This window comes from Babylonia areolata, chromosome 33, assembly GCF_041734735.1.
Source record: "Babylonia areolata isolate BAREFJ2019XMU chromosome 33, ASM4173473v1, whole genome shotgun sequence".
In the NCBI taxonomy this organism is placed as follows: Eukaryota; Metazoa; Mollusca; class Gastropoda; order Neogastropoda; family Buccinidae; genus Babylonia; species Babylonia areolata.
In genome coordinates this window covers 7,054,068-7,078,509 of record NC_134908.1, presented here as the reverse complement: position 1 = coordinate 7,078,509, position 24,442 = coordinate 7,054,068, and the positions used below count along the sequence as shown (strand labels likewise).

Here is a 24,442-nt window from a genome sequence, read left to right as displayed (position 1 = left end):
GTTCAGATTGTTCTAGTGCTTGATAACTTGATTAGTAAAACTGAACTTATGGATGTTAGTATTTACATTACAATATCTTAAGATAAAGTTTTGCCTCACTAAAAAAAATACATTTTTTTTTTTTTAAAAAGAAGCGAGGCCCCTTTTGCAAAAACAACAACAATAATAATAATAATAATAATGATAACATGGTGAACATTTTTTCTTTCGGTTTTTTCCATTGCAATGGAAAATGAGTGTTAATGTGTATTTGCCTATTGCTTGTGTGAAACTTTTGTTGCTGGTGTTGGGTTGGTGGTTGTTGTTTTTTTATACTTTTGGAGATCACTCATTTTGATTATATGGTCACATGGTGTGTCTTAAAGACGTTGATGTATAATATTTCTATCCCTCCCCCCCACCCCCACCACCCCAGCCATCCCCACCCCCGCCCCGCCCCGCCCCACCCTTCCCCACCCCCCACGCCACACGGGGGTACATGAAATAAACATCTTGCCGTCCTTGTCTTACTGATGATGATGGTGATGATGAGGATGAGGATAAGAACGATAACGATGATGAGGGTGAGGACTGTAATGATGATGACAATGGTAATACTACTACTACTACTACTACTAATAATAATAATAATGATGATGATGATGATGATGACATTCGTCTAACATCACTTACAGTGAAAAGACGTAAAACTAAAGAACGAACCAACGATGATGATGACGATGATGATGATGATGATAAATAATACAGGAACATTTCCAAAGCATCCACACAAGAACTGGAGCTCAACACCCCACAAGACGCACCCAGCCACAAGACCCACACAAACGGACGGGGGAAAAGATTCAGATTCAGATTCAGATGGTTAAATAAGCTTCGGCCATAGGCATACAATACACATCAGGGGGGAGAGGGATGATGGAAGAGGGAGTGGGTCATCCAAATGCTCATTTACAAACAAACTTCACCTTGAACACAGTATGTACAAACAAAAACTCTTTTCATATTTTTCCAATACTGATTAAGTATGGGGGGGGGGGGGGGGGGGCATTTCCCCAAACTGAGTATAATGTCAATTCACTGCACGTCATGCGTACTAAACTACTGCTAACACTGGCATTCAAGGTTCAATGAAAATATTATATATACACATTTTCCGAGGTGGTACTGACATAATCTGTTAATATGTATTGATTTGGTGTCTACCTTCTTATAAAATGAAAACTGAATTTGCCTGACCTGGTCAGTAAAGTTATCGTTTTTTCCCTTCTAACACTATGTTTATGGGTAAATTTTGGAAATCTTTTTTGGGAATTTCTGCCTCAAGTCACTGAATAATTGGCAAACCAAAATAAATAAGGGAAAAGAGAAAGAGAGAGACGGGCAGAAAGAGAAAGGAGAAAAAGACAAACCACGCTTGTGTCCTCCCAACACCACACCCGCAACTCCTACATTCCTCAACACACACACACACACACACTCTCTCTCTCACACACACACACACACTCACACACAGACACACTCATACATACACTCACACACACACATACATACTCACACTCACTCACACACGCACACACACACACACTCTCTCTCTCTCTCTCTCACACACACACACACACACACACACACTCATACATACTCACACTCACACACACACACACTCATACATACTCACACTCACTCACACACACACACACACAAACTTTTGTTTTGACCCCTTACAGATCCCAACCATTTTGTATTGTGGCCCAAAGCCGATGTACATTAAAACATTTCTGAGTTCTGAGTTTCTGAGTCCCCCCCCCAATACCCCCCCACCCTGTATCCATCCACCCACCCAGGCGTTGACAATCTGACGAGCATCGCCAATGGCAATGCCCACAGCATCGTACACACACACTGACACACACACAAACACAAACCCCACTCCACTCCCTCCAACACACATACACCCACACCCAACCCCCCCCCCCCCCTTGTGTCCTCCATCCACCCACCCAGGCATTGACAATCTGACGCCCATCGCCAGTGGCGCTGCCGGCAGCGTCGTACACACACACTCACACACACCCCCCCACTCCACCCCCTCCCACACACACCCCCCCCACTCCACCCCCTCCCACACACATACACACACCCACAGTACACCAACCACCCTTGTGTCCATCCACACACCCAGGCACTGACAATCCGACGACCATCGCCAATGGCAATGCCTGCAGCATCATACACACACTCACACACGCACACACACCCCACTCCACCTCTCACACACACATACACACACCCACAGTACACCAACCCCCCCCTTGTGTCCATCCATCCACCCACCCAGGCGTTGACAATCTGACGCCCATCGCCAGTGGCGTTGCCGGCAGCGTCGTACACCATGATGTCGTACTGGGCGCTGGTCCCGTTCTCAATCGTCAGATCCTCCTTGGGGCTGACCGACAGGGTGGCCGGGGGTCCTGTGCTCGTCAACGACAACAACAGCAACAGCACAGTTTCAGTTTCAGTAGCTCTTCTTCTTCTTCATGTTTTACATTTATTTGCTTATTTATCATCATTGTTGTCTTATCTATTTATTTATTTATTATTATTATTATTATTTTATTATTATTACCATCACTACTACCTTTTTTTTATATCATAATTATTATTTATTTATTTATGTAAGCGTATCTATTATTTGTTCACCTTTTTTTTCTTTTCTTTTTTTCTCAAGGCCTGACTAAGCGCGTTGGGTTACGTTGCTGGTCAGGCATCTGCTTGGCAGATGTGGTGTAGCGTATATGGATTTGTCCGAACGCAGTGACGCCTCCTTAAGCTACTGAAACTGAAAACTGAAACTTCTTCTTCTGCGTTCATGGGCTGCAACTCCCATGTTCACTCGTATGCACACGAGTGGGCTTTTACGTGTATGACCGTTTTTACCCCGCCATGTAGGCAGCCACACTCCGTTTTCAGGGGTGTGCATGCTGGGTATGTTCTTGTTTCCATAACCCACCGAACGCTGACATGGATTACAGGATCTTTAACGTGCGTATTTGATCTTCTGCTTGCATATACACACGAAGGGGGTTCAGGCACTAAGCAGGTCTGCACATATGTTGACCTGGGAGATCGTAAAAATCTCCACCCTTTACCCACCAGGCGCCGTCACCGTGATTCGAACCCAGGACCTCAGATTGACAGTCCAACGCTTTAACCACTCGGCTATTGCGCCCGTCAGTAACTCAAAGAGGCGTCACTGCATTCGGACAAATTCCTATACGCGCTACACCACATCTGCCAAGCAGATGCCTGACCAGCAGTGTACTGTAACCCAACGCGCTTAGTCAGGCCTTGAGAAAAAAAAAAGAAAAAAAAAAAGAACTACTACTACTACCAATAATATGTATAAGGTGCAAAAACTGGATGAAGTCAACTATAAGCGTACCCCCCCAAAAAAAAATCACTGTATGGGTTCTCAGTGACCTTTTCATGAATGAATGATATGGACACTTCCGTAGCGCCTATCCTCGGTCAGAGACCAAGCTCTAAGCGCTTCACAAACATTTTGATGATATGGATACTTATACAGTGCCTATCCTCGGTCGGAGACCAAGCTCTAAGCGCTTCACAAACATTGGAAGTCATTTGATGATATGGTCACTTGTACAGCGCCTAATCTTGGTCAGAGACCAAGCTCTAAGCACTTTACAAACATGGGGTCATTTTGATGATACGGATACTTCTAAGGGCTTTTCAAACTTGAGGGGGTCATTTGCACAAAAGCCTGCCTACCTGGGTAGAGCCGACTGATGGCTGCCACTGGGCGCTCATCATTTGTTTCCTGTGTCATTCAATCAAATTTCAGGCACGCGCACATACACACTCAGACAGACATGTAACATTGTATGACTGTTGTGTTTATTCACCCTGCTATGTAGGCAGCCATTCTATGTTTTCAAGGGTGTGCATGCCAAGTATGTTCTTGTTTCCACAACCCACCGAACGCTGACAAGGATTACAGGATCTTTAACATGCGTTATTTGATCTTCTGCTTGCTTATACACAGAAAGGGGGTTCAGACATTAACAGGTCTGCACATATGTTGACCTGGGAGATCGGAAAAATCTCCACTCTTTACCCACCAGCCCCCATCACCGAGGTTCAAACCTGGGACCAACAGACTAAAAGTCCAACGCTTTAACCGCTTGGCTATTGCACCCTCCTTTTCTTTTCTTCTTGGTAACTGTTTGTACTGTTAGAAACAAATCCTGGACCCTCAGATTGAAAGTCCAAATGACGGGCGCAACAGCCGAGTGGTTAAAGCGTTGGACTGTCAATCTGAGGGTCCCGGGTTCAAATCACAGTGATAGCGCCTGGTGGGTAAAGGGTGGAGATTTTCACGATCTCCCAGGTCAACATATGTGCAGAGCTGCTATGTGCCTGAACCCCCTTCGTGTGTATATGCAAGCAGAAGATCAAATACCCACATTAAAGATCCTGTAATCCATGTCAGCGTTTGGTGGGTTATGGAAACAAGAACATACCCAGCATGCACCCCCCCGAAAACGGAGTATGGCTGCCTACATGGCGGGGTAAAAACGGTCATACACGTAAAAGCCCACTCGTGTACATACGAGTGAACGTGGGAGTTGCAGCCCACGAACGCAGAAGAAGAAGAAAGTCCAAATGCTCTGACCCATCCAGTCATCACCACCCATGATGTAACAACAAAATATTGTTTTACCTTAAACCCTTTGTCTCACACACTTCTGTGCGTATTTCTTTTCAATGACACTTTGGTCATATGCCAGGGTAAATAATTTTGCTATAATTTTATCTATCACTTCAGTAATATATACTGATAATATATATTTGCTTGTTTAATGGGCTTTTTCTCTTCTTTTTAAAAAAAAATTTTGTTTAGTTTTTGGCAGAAAGAAAGAGATGCCAGAACACTATCCCAGAACGTGGACAAGCCTGAAACTGAGCCACGCCCTGTGAGAGACGAGGAACAGAAGGAACTGGGAGAGAACTGGTTGCCAGGTCATCAGCGATGCCCCTACAGTCTTGAGACATACCAGGGAGAAGAAGAACAAGGTTTCAACATCACTTTTTTTTCTCTAGCATGATGTGCGTAAAAGATGCACGTAATGTGTAATGTTCGAACATCATCCATGGGGGGCACTTGAAATAAATCTATGAACTTGTACACACAAAAATACCACCCAAAATCTCACCTGGTAACAAGCGTATCTTGAGGGTCTGCGTCTCTTTGATGTCATCCACGGCCACCACCAGACTGAAGTTCTGTGTACACCAAAAACACAGGCACTGTTTGACTGACTGACTGACTTATATGGATACTTATACAGCGCCTATCCTCCGTCAGTAGCCAAGCTCTCTCTCTCTCTATATATATAATCATAGAGATTTCAGATCCTATAATCTTATCCTGTCCTACGCATTTCAGATCCTATAATCTTATCCTGTCTTACGGAATTCAGATCCTATAATCTTGCCTTGTCCTATAGATTTCAGATCCTATAATCTTATCTTGTCCTACACATTTCAGATCCTATAATCTTATCTTGTCCCACACATTTCAGATCCTAGAGATTCCAGATCCTATAATCTTGCCATGCCCTATACATTTCAGATCCTATAATCTCATCTTGTCTTATACATTTCAGATCCTATCATGTGATACCGTCCTTTATTCAGATCGTATTTCACACAGACCAATATGTTCCGACAAATAGCAACACACTACACTACAATGCAATACAATGCAATGCAATACAGCACCGTAAAATACAATGCAATGCAATACAGCACTGTACAATACAATGCAATGCAATACAATACAGTACAATACAATGCAATGCAGTACAGTACACTGCAACACAACGAAATACAATACAGTACAATACAATGCAATGCAGTACAGTACACTGCAACACAATGCAATACAATACAGTACAATACAATGCAATACAAAACACCCTTTTCCTGGCCTGCAGATCTCAGACCCTCAACCCTAAGACTCCCTTTAGCGCAAACGCCCCTCCCCCTCACCCCCACCACACCCCTCAACCCCCAGTCGCAATCCACCCACCTTCCCTCCGCTGCTGGGCACGCTGCCCTTGGCGATGACGTTCTTCAGGAAGAGAGTGGTCCCCCTTGCCTGCACGCCTTCGTAGTCCAGCTCCAAGCCCCTGTGACATTTTCTGCACCGTCATCGTCAGTCATGGGAAGTAACCCTGCTTCTTTTTCTTCTGCTTCTTCTTCTGCTTTTGTTGGTCAGCTTGTGGCTTCATGTTTACTTGTGTGTGTATCTCTCTATATATATACCGTAAAGGTCGGTCTATTGAGTGCACTGGTATATAAGCCGCACCCACTAAATTTTGGAAAAAATTGAACTAATACATACATACATAAGCTGCACCGGTTTATAAGCCACACTTATTTCCGGTACTGGAACACATACTGATACTACAGAAAAGCTGTCGATACTGTAGGTTATGAAATAAACACAAGCGGGAACAACACAAAGAAAAGCAAGCGAAAATACTGCTAGTGCCACAAAAAAATAATAAATAAACACAACGAAAATAAGATCCATAATTTTGGGATAGTCACACTTATTCATCCTGCTCACTGAATCCACTAAAATCTTCGTCTTCAGTGTCCGAGTTGAAAAGAACCAGCACAGCTTCCTCCGCCATCTTGTCACTGACTTCAGCCTCACTTTCACTTGAATGCAAGATGGAGGTTGCTGCTGGTTCGTCGCTTGCACTGTCGTCTGCTTGGTCAATTGCTTCAATTTGAAGGCTGCATCATAGGCACAGCGTCGCGTTTTCGGATATGATGAGGGTGTACGCTTGAGCAGAGTAGAACTGAATGCTGATCTGAAGGCTTTAATGTGTGCGGATTTGATTCATAAAACTTGAACAGTTAGCACACTATCCTGAAGCTCATCCAAAAATCCATGGACAGAAATCATGATTTTGGTGAGTTGAAGGGCAGCTAAGAATAGACGAGAACATGACACTCCCGGGATCGTTAAAATCCGCAAATAAGCCGCATTATTGTATAAGCCGCAGAGGTTGAAGCTGGGGTAAAAAGTCGCGGCTTATTGACCGAACTTTACGGTATATATGTATATATATAACAGTGGTCTTTTTATTTGTAGGACCCATTTTATGCTGCCATATAGGCAGCCATGCTATGTTTTTGGAGAAGTACATGCTGAGAATCCTAGTGTTTCCCTAACTCACTGATCGCCGACATGGATTACAGGAACATACAGCTGTCAGAAATACATTCCGTGTCAAATCAGTTCAGTTGTGCTCTCCACACAAATTAACATTTCACTCATCAGTCTTAAATGTAAAACACACACATACACACACACAGAGGTGTGTGTGTGCGTGTGTTTGTATATGTATATATGTGTGTATGTGTGTGTGTGTGTGTGTGTGTGTCTGTATGTATACATATGTATTTATATATATCTATATCTATCTATATATATGGAGAGAGAGAGAGAGAGAGAGAGAGAGAGATTTCCCTGAAAATGGTTCTCTTGTTTTCCTATGAACTTTTCAGGCTCACAAAACTTTGTACAAACCCTGATATACTGATTTACATCAGTCACCATTCACTTACCACCAAAAAAAAGAAAAAGAAAAGACTACAGTGAAAACTGAATACATCTATTTGGAGCCAAAAAGAAATCAGCAAACACTTTGAGATTTAAAAAAACAAAAACAAAAAAACAACAACAAAACCTATATACTGCGTGGAGTGACAGCCTAGAGGTAACGCGTCCGCTTAGGAAGCAAGAGAATCTGAGCGTGCTGGTTCGAATCATGGCTCAGTCGCCAATATTTTCTCCCCCTCCACTAGACCTTGAGTGGTGGTCTGGACGCTAGTCATTCAGACGAGATGATATTCTAAGGTCCAGTGTGCAGCATGCACTCAGCACACATAAAAGAACCCACGGCAACAAAAGGGTTGTCCCTGGCAAAATTCAGTAGAAAAATCCAGTTCCGACAGGAATAACAAATAAAACGCAGGAGAAAAAGAAAAAAAAAGAAAAAAAAAAGGGTGGCGCTTTCAGTGTAGTGACACGCTCTCCCTGGAGAGAGCAGCCTTGATTTCACACAGAGAAATCTTGTGAGAAAAATGAGAAATACAATAAATTTCCTCAGAAAGAAAAGATCTGAGCACATCACTCCTCTTTTGCAACATCTCCATTAGCTCCCTGTCTCACACAGAATAAAGTACAAGTTCAGCACTCTATTTTATGTTATCTGCCCCTTCCTATCTCTGTGGCTGCCTTCACCTCTACACTCCATCTCGCCCTCTACGATCGGCTTCAGATCCACTATGTTTACGCATACCCAGATTCAAACACTCCACTGTTGGACGCCGTTCTTTCTCTGTCTCTGGACCTTGCTTTTGGAATGAACTTCCTCTTTCGCTTCGTCAGGTCTCCGCACTCAGCTCTTTCAAGTCTGGCTGTAAAACCCACCTCTTCCCAAAACAGCCTCCCTCCCATGCCTCTTCCTTGTCTTCAGTGGTTATGCATGCGTGTGAATGACTGGTGTGAAAGCGCTTAGATTTGTCTCTGCACAAGATGCATCGCTATATAAATATTATTATCATTATTATTACTATAATTATCATTATTATTATTAAATAAAAAAAAAGAAAAAAAAAGGTCAACACCAGTCGCCACTCACTCGGCAGACAGCGTGGGCCTCAGCTTGGCTGGGGGCTTGGCGGGGTTACGGTACTTGTCCTGAAACTCCAAGGGGACGGTGAAGGGCACGCCGGTCTTGAACGGCCCCTCCAGTACCCCCACCGTGAACCGCTCCGCCTCCCCCTCTGTGTGTGGAGGGTGGGTGGGTGGGGAGAGGGGTGGGGGGAGGACACACAGCCAGACAGAAAGGAGGAGGAATTTGAAACAAATATCTAAGATACAATTACAGAAAATAACTTAATGGACCTGGTAAAAAAAAAAAAAAACCAACAACGACAACAACAGAAGTTGTTAATCTAAAAAGCGAAACAGCTGATAATGAAAGCAGAAAGTTAAAAACATCAACAGTCTCAGTCTGTTGTGATGACGCACTTGCCAAACCGAGATGTTCCAGATCTTCTTCTTCCTCTTCTTCCTTCCTTTCTTTCTGTCTATCATTTTCTCTCTTTCTTTCTGATTCTTCCTTACTTTCTTTCTTCTTTCTGTCTTCTTATTCTCCTTCCTTCCTTCCTTCCTTCTTTCTTTCTTTCTTTCTTTCTTTCCCTCCTTCCTTTCTTTCCTCCCTCCCTTCTTCTTCTTCCCCTCCCTCAGTTTCAGTTTCTCCAGGCGGCATCAATGTGTTCAGATAAATCCATGCATGCTGCACCATACGAATTCATTCAATCAGCCACTCCATATTAAAAAAAAAAAAAATCACAGCAATCATGAGTTCTTTTTTCAGTGCGCCAAGCGTGTGCTGCATACGGGACCTCGGTTTATCGTCTCATCACAAACGACAAGACGCTCAGTTTGATCTTCCAGTCAAACTCGGGTGAAAGGGCGAGAGCGGAATTCAAACCCACACCCTCAGTATTGGCAGACGTGCGTCTTAACCATTCTGCCAACCTTCCTCCTCCTCAACAACAACATGGCAACAGCTGTGTCCAGCCCTCTACCTTCTTCTTCTTCTGTGTTCGTGGGCTGCAACTCCCACGTTCATTTGTATTTACACGAGTGGGCTTTTACGTGTATGACCGTTTTTACCCCGCCATGTAGGCAGCCATACTCCGCTTTCGGGGGTGTACATGCTGGGTATGTTCTTGCTTCCATAACCCACCGAACGCTGACATCGAATACAGGATCTTTAACGTGCGTATTTGAACTTCTGCTTGCGTATACACACGGAAGGGGGTTCAGGCACTAAGCAGGTCTGCACATATGTTGACCTGGGAGATCGTAAAAATCTCCACCCTTTACCCACCAGGCGCCGTCACACTGTGATTCAAACCTTGGACCCTCAGATTGAAAATCCAACGCTTTAACCACTCGGCTATTGAGCCCGTCCAGCCCTCTACCACCCCCAGGGGAGAGAGACACTTGGCTCACCTGAGATGGCGAATTTGATCCTGTGGGACGGCAGCTGATGTCCGGCAAAGCTGGTGGCGCCACTCTCGTTCAGCACTGTCTGCAGCTGTATGGTGTGGCCTCCGATGTTCTTCATGTTCTCTGAGGGGTTCAAAGGTTCAAGGGTTAAAGGTCTATAGATAGATTTTTTTTTTTTTTACGGCCATCGGGGGGCAGTGAATTCACAGCAACATGCACGCACACACGTGCACGCACGCTCACGCACACACACACACATTACACCACACACACACACACACCCACACCACACACACTCACTATTCATGACTCACTACACACACACACACACACAAACACACACACACCCTGAATTTCACTCACAGAAACGTGTTGCAACAAAAATACAATACCATACATTGCCGTACAAAATAATACAATACAATACACACAATACAACACAAAACAAAAAAAAAACCAATAGAGGCAAGGCCTTCAAGACTCACTTGTAATGCAAATTAAGTCCCCTAGCATTAATTACAGAGTAATTTCCCTTTTTTACTATCTGCACCAAAACGTTTGCAAAATAAATAAAACTTCCATGCTTAGCAAAATAAGTTCCTGTTTGAACAGAAAATGATAATAATGACTGCTCTTGTTGTTGGGTCAGAACATCAGATCAAAGTGCCAAGTTTAGAGAATACAAAAAATATAAATATAACAGTAAAAGCAGTTTGCATATAATTAGGCTTCATTTTTTATTTTTTTTGTGCCCATCCCAGAGGCGCAATATTGTTTTAAACAAGATGACTGGAAAAAACTGAATTTTTCCTATTTTTATGCCTAATTTGGTGTCAACTGACAAAGTATTTGCAGAGAAAATGTCAATGTTAAAGTTTACCACGGACACACAGACACACACAGACAACTGAACACCGGGTTAAAACATAGACTCACTTTGTTTACACAAGTGAGTCAAAAAGAGTACCACAAACAGATTACCATCAGGACTCACCCATCTTTCGGAACCAGTACGGCCAGTTCTTGCCATGCTGGGACAGGTGGGACACGATCACTTCGTCTCCATGAGGCGCTGGAAAAACACAGCGGTTTTTTTTGTTTTTTTTGTTTTTTTCAGTTTCTCAAGGAAGCGCGTCACTGCGTTCAGGAAAATCCATATACGCCACAACCGCATCTGCTAGGCTAGATCGCTGACCAGCAGCATAACCCAACGCGCTTATATATATATACATAAACAGGCAAATACACATATTTGTATATATGTCAGAATGGATTTCAACAAAATTTTATGACACTGTTTTTTTGCCAAGGAATTTTTTTTTTTTTTTTTAGTGTGCCAAGTGTGTACTGCACAAAAGGATCGCTTTATCGTCTCATCTAAATGACTATACACTCAGTTTTATTTTCCAGTCAAACTTGGGAGAAAGAGCAAGAGCGGAATTCGAACCGCACACCCTCCGTACTGGCAGACGTGCGTCTTAACCATTCTGCCAACCTTCCTCCTCCTCAACAACAGCATGGCGACAGCTGTGTCCAGCCCTCTACCCCCCCCCCCCCGCCCCCCCAGGGGAGAGAGATGCCTGGCTCACCCGAGATGGCGAATTTGATCCTGTGGGATCACGTAACCCACACCCTCATGGTCCCTGTAATGGCAGGTGAGCGCCTTAACCATTCTACCACCTTCCTCCACGAGACGCAAGAGGGGAAAGAGAAAAAAAAAACAATCAACGTTCACCAATCAGGGCTTGTCACACAAAACAAAACCTGACAATACATCCTAAACGGCTGGCTTCTTCGGATCCTCTCATGTCTACAGGGCAGATCTTTCTAGACCCCCCCCAAAAATACTCCCAAAACAAGAAGAACCCCAAACACGACGCTGTACTCACAGTGCCAGATGACCTTCAGTTCAATCAGCAACTTCTTCGCCGAGGACCCAGGTAGCTTGGAGATCAGCTCTCCCCGTCGGTTGGAGATTTCCACCTTGATGTCACCTGCACAATATATCGGGAGTGTGAGTAATCAACACCTTCATGTCACCTGTTAACATCGGGAATGTGAGTTATCAACACCTTCATGTCACCTGCACAATATATCGGGAATGTGAGTAATCAACACCTTCATGTCACCTGTATAACATCGGGAATGTGAGTTATCAACCCCTTCATGTCACCTGCACAATATATCAGGAATGTGAGTAATCAACACCTTCATGTCACCTGTATAACATCGGGAATGTGAGTAATCAACACCTTCATGTCACCTGCACAATATATCAGGAATGTGAGTTATCAACACCTTCATGTCACCTGTATAACATATCGGGAATGTGAGTTATCAACACCTTCATGTCACCTGTATAACATATCGGGAACTTGAGTTATTAACACCTTCATGTCACCTGCACAATATATCGGGAATGTGTGTTATCAACACCTTCATGTCACCTGTATAATATATCGGGAATGTGAGTTATCAACACCTTCATGTCACCTGTATAATATATCGGGAATGTGAGTTATCAACACACTGATGTCACCTACACAATATATCGGGAATGTGAGTTATCAACACCTTCATGTCACCTGCACAATATATATCGGGAATGTGAGTTATCAACACCTTCATGTCACCAGTTTATCGGGAATGTGAGTTATCAACACCTTCATGTCACCTGCACAATATATCGGGAATGTGAGTTATCAACACCTTCATGTCACCTGTATAACATATCGGGAATGTGAGTTATCAACACCTTCATGTCACCTGTATAACATATCGGGAATGTGAGTTATCAACACCTTCATGTCACCTGTATAACATATCGGGAATGTGAGTTATCAACACCTTCATGTCACCTGCACAATATATCGGGAATGTGAGTTATCAACACCTTGATGTCACCTGCACAATATATCGGGAATGTGAGTAATCAACACCTTCATGTCACCTGTATAACATCGGGAATGTGAGTAATCAACCCCTTCATGTCACCTGCACAATATATCAGGAATGTGAGTTATCAACACCTTCATGTCACCTGCACAACACATCGGGAATGTGAGTTATCAACACCATGTCACCTGTATAACACATCGGGAATGTGAGTTATCAACACCTTCATGTCACCTGTATAATATATCGGGAATGTGAGTTATCAACACCTTCATGTCACCTGTATAATATATCGGGAATGTGAGTTATCAACACCTTCATGTCACCTGCACAATATATCAGGAATGTGAGTTATCAACACCTTCATGTCACCTGTATAACATATCGGGAATGTGAGTTATCAACCCCTTCATGTCACCTGCACAATATATCAGGAATGTGAGTTATCAACACCTTCATGTCACCTGTATAACATATCGGGAATGTGAGTTATCAACACCTTCATGTCACCTGCACAATATATCATGAATGTGAGTTACAACACCTTCATGTCACCTGCACAATATATCGGGAATGTGAGGTTATCAACCCCTTCATGTCACCTGCACAATATATCAGGAATGTGTGTTATCAACACCTTCATGTCACCTGTATAACATATCGGGAATGTGAGTTATCAACCCCTTCATGTCACCTGTATAACATATCGGGAATGTGAGTTATCAATACCTTCATGTCACCAGTATAATATATCGGGAACGTGAGTTATCAACACCTTCATGTCACCTGTATAACATAACGGGAATGTGAGTTATCAACACCTTCATGTCACCTGTATAACACATCGGGAATGTGATTTATCAACACCTTCATGTCACCTGTATAACACATCGGGAATGTGATTTATCAACACCTTCATGTCACCTGTATAACATATCCTTCATGTCACCTGTATAACACATCGGGAATGTGAGTTATCAACACCTTCATGTCACCTGTATAACATATCGGGAATGTGAGTTATCAACACCTTCATGTCACCTGCACAATATATCAGGAATGTGAGTTATCAACACCTTCATGTCACCTGTATAACATAACGGGAACGTGAGTTATCAACACCTTCATGTCACCTGTATAACACATCGGGAATGTGAGTTATCAACACCTTCATGTCACCTGTATAACATATCGGGAATGTGAGTTATCAACACCTTCATGTCACCTGTATAACATATCGGGAATGTGAGTTATCAACACCTTCATGTCACCTGTATAACATATCGGGAATGTGAGTTATCAACACCTTCATGTCACCTGCACAATATATCGGGAATGTGAGTTATCAATACCTTCATGTCACCTGCACAATATATAGGGAATGTGAGTTATCAATACCTTCATATCACCAGTATAATATATCAGGAATGTGAGTTATCAATACCGTCATGTCACCTGCACAATATATAGGCAATGTGAGTTATCAATACCTTCATATCACCAGTATAATATATCGGGAATGTGAGTTATCAATACCGTCATGTCACCTGCACAATATATAGGCAATGTGAGTTATCAATACCTTCATATCACCAGTATAACATATCGGGAATGTGAGTTATCAACAACTTCATGTAGAGCCAACTGACAGCTGCCACTGGGCGCTCATCATTCGTTTCCTGTGTCATTCAAATCAGATTTCAGGCACGCACACACACACATTCAGACAGACATGTAACATTTTCTGACAGACATGGAACGGAAGAACTCACCGATGGTCTGGCCGGCCGGCCGTTTCTCTCCTGGGATGACCTCCATGCCGTTGGGCCACGTGACCACCAGGTGGCTTGGTAACCTAGCAACATCACGCATAATGCCACGTCCTATTCCACAGTGTCAACAACTGCCCTGCTCTGCGCATCTCCTGTCCTTTTCGCCAGGCCATACTAAATCACACCCTTCAGATCAGGCATCAACGTGGATTTGATCATGTATTTTTCTCGTAAGACTAACAAAGTCAATCATGCGTGCGTGCGTCACATGCATGTGCCCTTGTGTGTGTGTGTGTGTGTGTGTGTGTGTGTGTGTGTGCGTGCGTCTGCATCTGTATCTCTCCCTCTCTCTCTCTCTCCCTATCCCCTTCCCTCTCCATGACTGTATGAACCTTGAAATAATGTTTCTTTAACTCACTCCGGATGATGGAACGCTATTACAGCGTTCCTGACGCAAGATAGCATTCCGGACGACGGAACGCTATAGCGGTTTCGACAATTAAAAATTTGTCCCAGTTTTCCTCATGGGGTAGCATAACAATCAGAGCTACACCGGGCATTGTGAACGTGTCTAGGGTCGAATGGAAAATTTCTTCGTGAGGTTCGTGTTTTGTAATTTTTGTGAGTTTTTTTCCTAACCCTAACAAATGGGTCGTCTGCAGGGGAAAGCATGGGAGAAAACTATTCGTCCGGAGTGAGTTAGTATAGATAGACTGACTGATAGACAGACAGACAGACAAAGGGGGAGCGTACCTTGCCATCTCTTCATCGATGTAGTACTTGATGGTGGCTTCAGAGGCTGTCCGGTCCAACTTGGACAGAGGAACTATTTTCTTCTCATCGTACAGCGACACCGGTTCCTGCAACGCAAACTCAAAGGGTCCATCACACTACATTCGTCTGGGCCACCTCCCAGTTTCAGTCTATTCTAGGACGGGCGCAACAGCCGAGTGGTTAAAGCGTTGGACTGTCAATCTGAGGGTCCCGGGTTCAAATCATGGTGACGGCGCCTGGTGGGTAAAGGGTGGAGATTTTTACGATCTCCCAGGTCAACATATGTGCAGACCTGCTAGTGCCTGAACTCGCTTCGTGTGTATATGCAAGCAGAAGATCAAATACGCATGTTAAAGATCTTGTAATCCATGTCAGCGTTCGGTGGGTTATAGAAACAAGAACATACCCAGCATGCACACCCCCGAAAACGGAGTATGGCTGCCTACATGGCGGGGTAAAAACGGTCATACACGTAAAAGCCGTCACCGTGATTTGAACCTGGGACCCTCTGATTGACAGTCCAACGCTTTAACCACTCGGCTACTGCGCCCGTCTTGATTTTCCAGTCAAACTTGAGAGACAGGGCGAGACGAGGAATCAATCCCAGACCCTCAAGGACACTGCACTGGCAGCGTAAGCGTATTGACCGTTCTGTCACCCTCCAAACCTCCAGACCGTTTCCAGAACAAACTGAACATTTTCCAGACCAAACACAAAACTAAACTGGATATAAAAAAAAAAGAAAAAAAAAGCCAAAACATACCACACAACACATCACAATGCATACAACACAACACACCACACCACAATGAACACACCGCTCCGCACCACACTGCACCGCAACCCAACATACCACATAACACAACACATACAACACAATACACATCACAACCCAACCCAACCCAACCCAACTGAACCCAACAACCCATAACAACCAAACTCAACCCATCACAACCCAACCCAACACAACCCACCACACCACATCACAACCCACCACACCACATCACAACCCAACCCAACCCACCACACCACATCACAACCCAACCCACCACACCACACCACATCACAACCCCACCCACCACACCACACCACATCCCAACCCAACCCACATCACACCACATCACAACCCAACCCACAACATCACACCACATCACAACCCAACCCACCACACCACACCACATCACAACCCAACCCACAACACCACACCACATCACAACCCAACCCAACCCACCACACCACAACACAACCCACCACACCACATCATAACCCAACCCACAACACCACACCACATCACAACCCAACCCACCCCACCACATCACAACCCAACCCACAACACCACACCACATCACAACCCAACCCACCCCACCACACCACAACACAACCCACCCCACCACATCACAACCCAACCCACCTCACCACATCACATCACAACCCAACCCACAACACCACACCACATCACAACCCACCACACCACAATCCAACCACCACATCACACCACAAGCCACCACACATCACAACACAACTCACCTCACCACATCACAACCCAACCCACAACACCACACCACAGCCCAACCCACAACATCAAACCACACCACACCACACCACATCACAACCCAAATCAACACACCACACCACATCACAACCCAACCCACAACACACCACATCACAACCCAACCCAACCCACCACGCCACATCACAACCCAACCCACCACACACCACATCACAACCCAACACAACCCACCACACCACATCACAACCCACCACACCACATCACAACCTAACCCACCACACCACACCACATCACAACCCAACCCACCACACCACACCACATCACAACCCAACCCCCTCACCTGTGCAATCTCCATCTCGCCCCCCGTGGAGAAGATGTCCCCGTCGTAGTCGCCGTACAGCATGAAGCACTGGATGGTTCCGTACAGCGGGGCCGCCGCCCTCTGGATCTTCACCTGCACACACACAGGTACACACACTATACACACACACAGTTACACACACACATGCTCATGCACGCACAGACACATGCATGCATACCACACACACACACATGCACATACACAGTTACACACACGGACACACATGCACACAGACATGTACATGTCCACAGACACACACATACACACAACAGACAACACATACACACACACAACACACACAGAAACACATGCACACTACCTACTAAGCCCCCTACTAACGACAACAACGGCTTAGTCGCGGAGCCAGACTGAGTGAACGTCCCCCCCAGAGTGGAGACTGCCACCACGTCCCCCAAACAACAGCCCCCCATGAATCTGCCGACACTGAAGACATTGACAGGACTCACCCCAAGCACAGAAGTGGAGGGGTATTGAAACTGAGGTCACCATGAGAGCAGGGCATGAAAGGCCACAGACTTTGAGACTGTTTTGTTTATACTGATGGTGAAGGAGGAGGAGGATGACTATGACGATGATGCTATGGAGGTCCATTTTGGTTTGGGGCTGACGTGACAAGGTTGTAATCTACGCTTCCTTTCATAATGATATCCCGGCGTTAACCAGGCCCGAGAGATACAGACACTTGCAGTGTTGGTCAGGTAATTAGAGCAACACACCCAAAGACGCATCCTTGAAGTGGATGACTCTCGATGGTGTGGTCCCGGTCTCCCCATTTAAGCTCACAGCACACTCAACTCTGGGTAGGAGCCGGCCAAGGACCGAAAAAATCCACCTCCGCTGGGGTTCAAACCCGCGTCCTCCCAGCCGTCAGTCCGCGACGCTAACCACTTCGCCACGGCGGCTGGTCCATGCCACTCATTCCTTGCCCCCCATACACAGCCACCCCTGGGTTTGTCTTTCACAATCCTGGTGTCAGCAGTCTACAGGGAAACTATTACATCACTTTTTGGGTTGTTTTTTTTTGCTGCCCCCGCTCTTCTCCGCTATCATCTGCACCACTGCAGTAGCATTACTGTCAAGTTCGGTCTATCGAGCGCACTGGTATATAAGCTAAATTTTGGAAAAAACTGAACTTTATACATACATAAGCCACACCGGTTTAAAAGCCACACTTATTTCCGGTACCAGAACACATACTGATACTACAGAAAAGCTGTCGATACTGTACGTTATGAAATAAACACAAGCAGGAACAACACAAAGAAAAGCAAGCGAAAATACTGCTAGTGCCACAAAAAAAAAAATAAAATAAAATAAACACAACGAAAATAAGATCCGTAATTTAGAGATAGTCACATTTATTCAACGTCACCCTGCTCACTGAATCCACTAAAATCTTTGTTTTCAGTGTCTAAGTTGAAGAGAACCAGCACAGCTTCCTCCGCCATCTTGTCACTGACTTCAGCCTCGCTTTCACTTCATGAACATGAAGGTGGAGGTCGCTGCTGGTTCGTCGCTTGCACTGTCGTCTGCTAGGTCGATCGCCTTCAATTTGAAGGCTGCATCAGAGGCATAACGTCACGTTTTCGGCATGATAAGGGTGTATGTTTGAGCAGAGTAGAACTGAATGCTGATCTGAAGGCTTTAATGTGTGCGGATTTGATTTATAAAACTTGAACAGTTAGCACACTATCCTGAAGCTCACCCCAAAATTCATAGACAGAAATCATGATTTTGGTGAGTTGAAGGGCAGCTAAGAACAGACGAGAACGTGACACTCCCGGGATCGTTGAAATCCGCAAATAAGCTGCATCACTGTATAAGCAGCAAAAGTTGAAGCTGGGGAAAAAAGTCGCGGCTTACAGACTGAACTTTACGGTACTCCCACCCCACACACTCCACGCCCCCCATACATGGCCACACCCAAGATTCTTCTGCCGCAGTCCCCGGTGTCAGCAGTCCACAGTGAAACTATTCCACAAACTTCAAAATAATTAAGTGACAAAAGGATTTTTTTCCCCCCCTAAAATTGCGTTTATCTAACATACTTACCATGACCCACTAGTGCAGACTCCGGCAGGTAGTCCGATTCCTGTCCTGTGCAAACTACTATCCGCCTATGCAGAGAAAACGAAAGTAGCTACGGCTGATTATATTTAATACACTTCTTCATTTCCTATTACTGTTTTAAAAGCAAACTGCATGTTATACATTCTGAACAGCTGATATCGTCCATATGAACAAGTTTCAGTGAAAATACGATCATCACCTTTCTTGACTCATTCTACCCCACTGCTACATGCCTGCTACATCTCCCCCGGACCAGCACTACGTGAGACCACTGCAGAAAAAAAACACCCAGGGTGGTTCACTAAAACAGAGAAAATTGATGGAGAATTGTTGATTTAATGGGTCACTAAAACAGCGAAAATCGATGGAGAATTGTTGATTTAATGGGTCACTAAAACAGCGAAAATCGATGGAGAATTGTTGATTTAACTGGTCACTAAAACAGCGAAAATCGATGGAGAATTGTTGATTTAATCAGTCACTAAAACAGCGAAAATCGGTGGAGAATTGTTGATTTAATCGGTCACTAAAACAGCAAAAATCGATGGAGAATTGTTGATTTAATTGGTCACTAAAACAGCGAAAATCGATGGAGAATTGTTGATTTAACTGGTCACTAAAACAGCGAAAATCGATGGAGAATTGTTGATTTAATCAGTCACTAAAACAGCGAAAATCGGTGGAGAATTGTTGATTTAATCGGTCACTAAAACAGCGAAAATCGATGGAGAATTGTTGATTTAATTGGTCACTAAAACAGCAAAAATCAATGGAGAATTGTTGATTTAACTGGTCACTAAAACAGCGAAAATCGATGGAGAATTGTTGATTTAATCGGTCACTAAAACAGCGAAAATTGGTGGAGAATTGTTGATTTAATCGGTCACTAAAACAGCGAAAATCGATGGAGTAGTGTTGATTTAATGGGTCACTAAAACAGCGAAAATCGATGGAGAATTGTTGATTTAATTGGTCAATAAAACAGCAAAAATCGATGGAGAATTGTTGATTTAATTGGTCACTAAAACAGCAAAAAATCGATGGAGAATTGTTGATTTATTCGGTCAAACACAGCTTCATTTTCATGCTTCCAGAATCCATAAAAGGTTCAATTTAGAATGCCAACTGTACCAAGCAAGAATAAGCAAAATAATAATAGTGTGTTGGTATGAGAATACTCGTACCTGGTCCACAGGGGAAGTAATCATGGTACGAGTTAACCTGTACCTGGAGTAGAATGAGTTAATATTAGTTCATTAATCTGGGGATTCTTCTTCTTTTTCTTCTTCATTTGTGGGCTGCAACTCCAACGTTCACTCATATGTACACGAGTGGGTTTTATGAGTATGACAGTTTTTACCCCCCAATGTAGGCATGCTGGGTATGTTCTTGTTTCCATAACCCACCAAACACTGACATGGATTACAAGATCTTTCACCTGTGTATTTCATCATCTGCTTGCGTACACACACAAAGGAGGGTTCAGGCACAAAACAGGTCTGCGCATCTGTTGACCTGATCAGTAAAAAAAACAAAAACAACATCTCCACTCTTTACCCCACCAGGCGCCGTTACACAGATTTAAACCCGGGGACCCTCAGATTGAATGAAAGTCCAACACTTTCACCGCTCGGCTACTGCGCCCGTCTAAATTGCAGATAAAGGGACAGACAGACAGACAGACAGACAGAGGAGAAGAGAGAAAACGGACTGACCATCTGGCCCTTCTTGAAGGTACGATTGTCCCACTCAACCTGGGTGTAGAAGGACCAGGGGAACTGCTTCTGGCGGGGGAGGTCGCTCCGCGTCTTGACCCCTTTGAACCCGGAGAACAGGATCTGCTTGTCGTGCTTCTCGTGGCACTCCCGCAGCCAGGCCGTGAACTCCTTGTCGATCTGCGTGCGCTTGTCCTGTCGGCGGGGTTGCAAGAAAAAGGACGATGACGGTCACAATAAGATCAGACAGGACAGGATAAGATAAAAATAGGATAGGATCAGATCAGATCACAATAACTTTATTATTTCATACAGAGAAATTACATCAGGTGTGGCAAAACAAACGTAGACAATTACTCAACACCCCCCAAAAAATATTCAACGTGACTTAATTAAAAAGAATCGATAAACAATAATCAATGTGGTGCGGTGTGTTGTGGTGTGGTGTGGTGTGTTGTGGTGTGGTGTGCTGTGCTGTGCTGTGCTGTGCTGCAGTGTGTTGTGGTGTGCTGTGTTGTGTTCAAAGCTGTGCCGTGCTGTGCTGTGTTGTGTGGTATTCTGTTCTGCTGTGTTCTGTTGTGGTGTGATGGTCTGTGTTCTGTGTTGTGCTGTGTTGTGCTATGTTATGTTGTGCTGTGCTGTGTTGTGCTATGTTAGGCTGTGCTGTGCTGAGCTGTGTTCTGTTGTGATGTGCTAAGTACTGCTGTGCTGTGTTCTGTTGTGTTACGCTATGTTATGTTATGCTGTGTAGTACTATGCTATGTTGTGCTGTGCTGTGTTATGTGGTGTTGTATGGTTTGTATTGTATTGTATTACATTGTATTGTGTTGTATTCTGTTCTATTGTTTGGTTTTGCATTGTATTACTCTTTGCTACAACAGATTTCTTTGAGTCAAATTCAGGCTCCTCTCCCCAGGGAAAGCATGTCACTACATCTGTTCTCCTATCTTCTTCTTCTTCATTCACTCGTATGCACACGAGTGGGCCCTTACGTGCATGACCGTTTCTACCCCGCCATGCAGGCAGCCATACTCCGTTTTCAGGGGTGTGCATGCTGGGTATGTTCTTGTTTCCATAACCCACCAAACTGACATGGATTAAAGGATCTTAAACATGCGTATTTGATAATTCTGCTTGCGTATACACACCAAGGGGGCTCAAGCACAAGCAGGTTTGCACATATGTTGACCTGGGAGATTGCAAGAAACTCCACCCTTTACCCACCAGGCGCTGTTACTGAGATTCGAACCCGGAACCCTCAGACTGAAGGTCCAACGCTTTAAACACTCAGCTATAGCGCCCGTCAAAAACGCAAAACACCAACAAAACTCTTCTTCTAAAAAGAAACCAAACTGGACGAGCACAGTCAAACTCACATGGCCTTTGACAACCCGGGTGAAGACAGTGTTCTTGTCGCGCAGTTTCATCTCCAGGTCCAGGAAGGTCAGCTTGTTCGTGCTGACCTGGAACGTGTCGTTTGTCCACAGCACGCCTGATATCCTGAACCAATCAGAACACAGAACACTTATATTATTATCTCCTGAACCAATCAGAACAATAAACACTTTATCATCTCCTGAACCACGCCTGATATCCTGAACCAATCAGAATGCAGAACACTTTATTATCTCCTGAACCAATCAATCAGAACACAGACAATTGTATCATCTCCTGAACCATGCCTGATATCCTGAACCAATGAGAACATATAACACTTGATTATCTCCTGAACCAATCAGAATATGAAACACTTTATTATCTCCTGAACCAAGCCTGATATCCTGAACCAATGAGAACATATAACACTTGATTATCTCCTGAACCAATCAGAATATGAAACACTTTATTATCTCCTGAACCAATCACAATATAGAACACTTTATTATCTCCCGAACCAATCAGAATACAGAACACTTTATTATCTCCTGAACCAATTAGAATATAGAACACTTTATTATCTCCTGAACCAATCACAATATAGAACACTTTATTATCTCCTGAACCAATTAGAATACACAACACTTTATTATCTCCTGAACCAATAAGAATACACAACACTTTATTATCTCCTGAACCAATCACAATATAGAACACTTTATTATCTCCCGAACCAATCAGAATACAGAACACTTTATTATCTCCTGAACCAATTAGAATACACAAAACTTTATCTCCTGAACAAATCAGAACACCGAACACTTTATTATCTCCCGAACCAATCAGAATACAGAACACTTACTAACTCCTGAACCAATCAGAATACAGAACACTTTATTATCTCCTAAACAAATCAGAACACCAAACACTTTATCATCTCCTGAACCAATCAGAATACAGAACACTTTATTCACTCCCAAACCAATCAAAAAAAAAACAAAAAAACCCAAAACCCCCCCACTTTATTATCTCCTGAACAAATCAGAATACAGAACAAAAGACAACAAAGAAGAAGAAGTTGAAGGAGAAGACCGTGAAGATGACAATGAAGACAAAGACGACGACAAAGACGACGACAACAACAAAGAAGAAAAAGATGAAAGAGAAGACCGCGAAGATGACAATGAAGACAAAGACGACGACGACAACAAAGAAGAAGAAGAAGATGAAGAAGAAGATGATGACAAAGACACCACAGAAGAAGACAGCTCCTGGACACAGGCATGGAGCTACTGACCTGTTGTAGCACTCCACGGGCAGGTGACGGTTCTTCTTGGGGATGGCACACCAGTCAAACCTACACACACACACACACACACACGCACACAACGTCCACACATTCAGAGAGAGAGAAAGAGAGAGAGAGCGAGAGAGAATGAGATCGTGTCTACCTCGCCCTTTTCAGACACTGTGCATGAAACTACCCTGTATGTGATTTTATATGTTGCATGGCCTTGACAATGTTTGAGCATGACAATGGTAAGAAGACAGATTACAGGGTGAAGAAAGAGAGAGAGAGAGAGAGAGAGAGAGAGAGAGAGAGAGAGAGAGAGAGAGAGAGAGAATAAAAAAGACAGAATAAAGAGATGAGAGAAGGGAAAAAAAAAAAAGAAAGAAAAAGAAAAGACAACAGAAAGGAGAAAAATGATGACGGAAGGAACACAAAAAAAGAGAGAGAGAGAGAAGAGAGAGAGAGAACTGGGGCAGTGGAATTCTATCCACTGTGTCTAGGGGCTCGGCACTGAAAGGCGGTGGGGCCCTAAT

The 24,442-nt window shown here is 44.0% G+C and overlaps 1 protein-coding gene across 1 annotated transcript in view; it reads right to left on the bottom strand.

Moving 5' to 3' along the window:
• LOC143276851 (structural maintenance of chromosomes flexible hinge domain-containing protein 1-like) overlaps positions 1 to 24,442 on the bottom strand; it is a 60,450-nt gene that overhangs the window by 17,743 nt on the left and 18,265 nt on the right. Inside the window, exons 12-24 of the mRNA XM_076581507.1 lie at positions 23,916 to 23,975; positions 22,618 to 22,741; positions 21,242 to 21,436; positions 17,415 to 17,528; positions 15,544 to 15,650; positions 14,791 to 14,873; positions 12,013 to 12,117; positions 11,118 to 11,195; positions 10,127 to 10,246; positions 8,742 to 8,886; positions 6,110 to 6,209; positions 5,232 to 5,301; positions 2,332 to 2,468 (exon numbers count right to left, since the gene is read on the bottom strand). Coding sequence (XP_076437622.1) covers positions 2,332 to 2,468; positions 5,232 to 5,301; positions 6,110 to 6,209; positions 8,742 to 8,886; positions 10,127 to 10,246; positions 11,118 to 11,195; positions 12,013 to 12,117; positions 14,791 to 14,873; positions 15,544 to 15,650; positions 17,415 to 17,528; positions 21,242 to 21,436; positions 22,618 to 22,741; positions 23,916 to 23,975 — 1,438 coding nt within the window. The remainder of the gene's footprint in view (positions 1 to 2,331; positions 2,469 to 5,231; positions 5,302 to 6,109; positions 6,210 to 8,741; positions 8,887 to 10,126; positions 10,247 to 11,117; positions 11,196 to 12,012; positions 12,118 to 14,790; positions 14,874 to 15,543; positions 15,651 to 17,414; positions 17,529 to 21,241; positions 21,437 to 22,617; positions 22,742 to 23,915; positions 23,976 to 24,442) is intronic.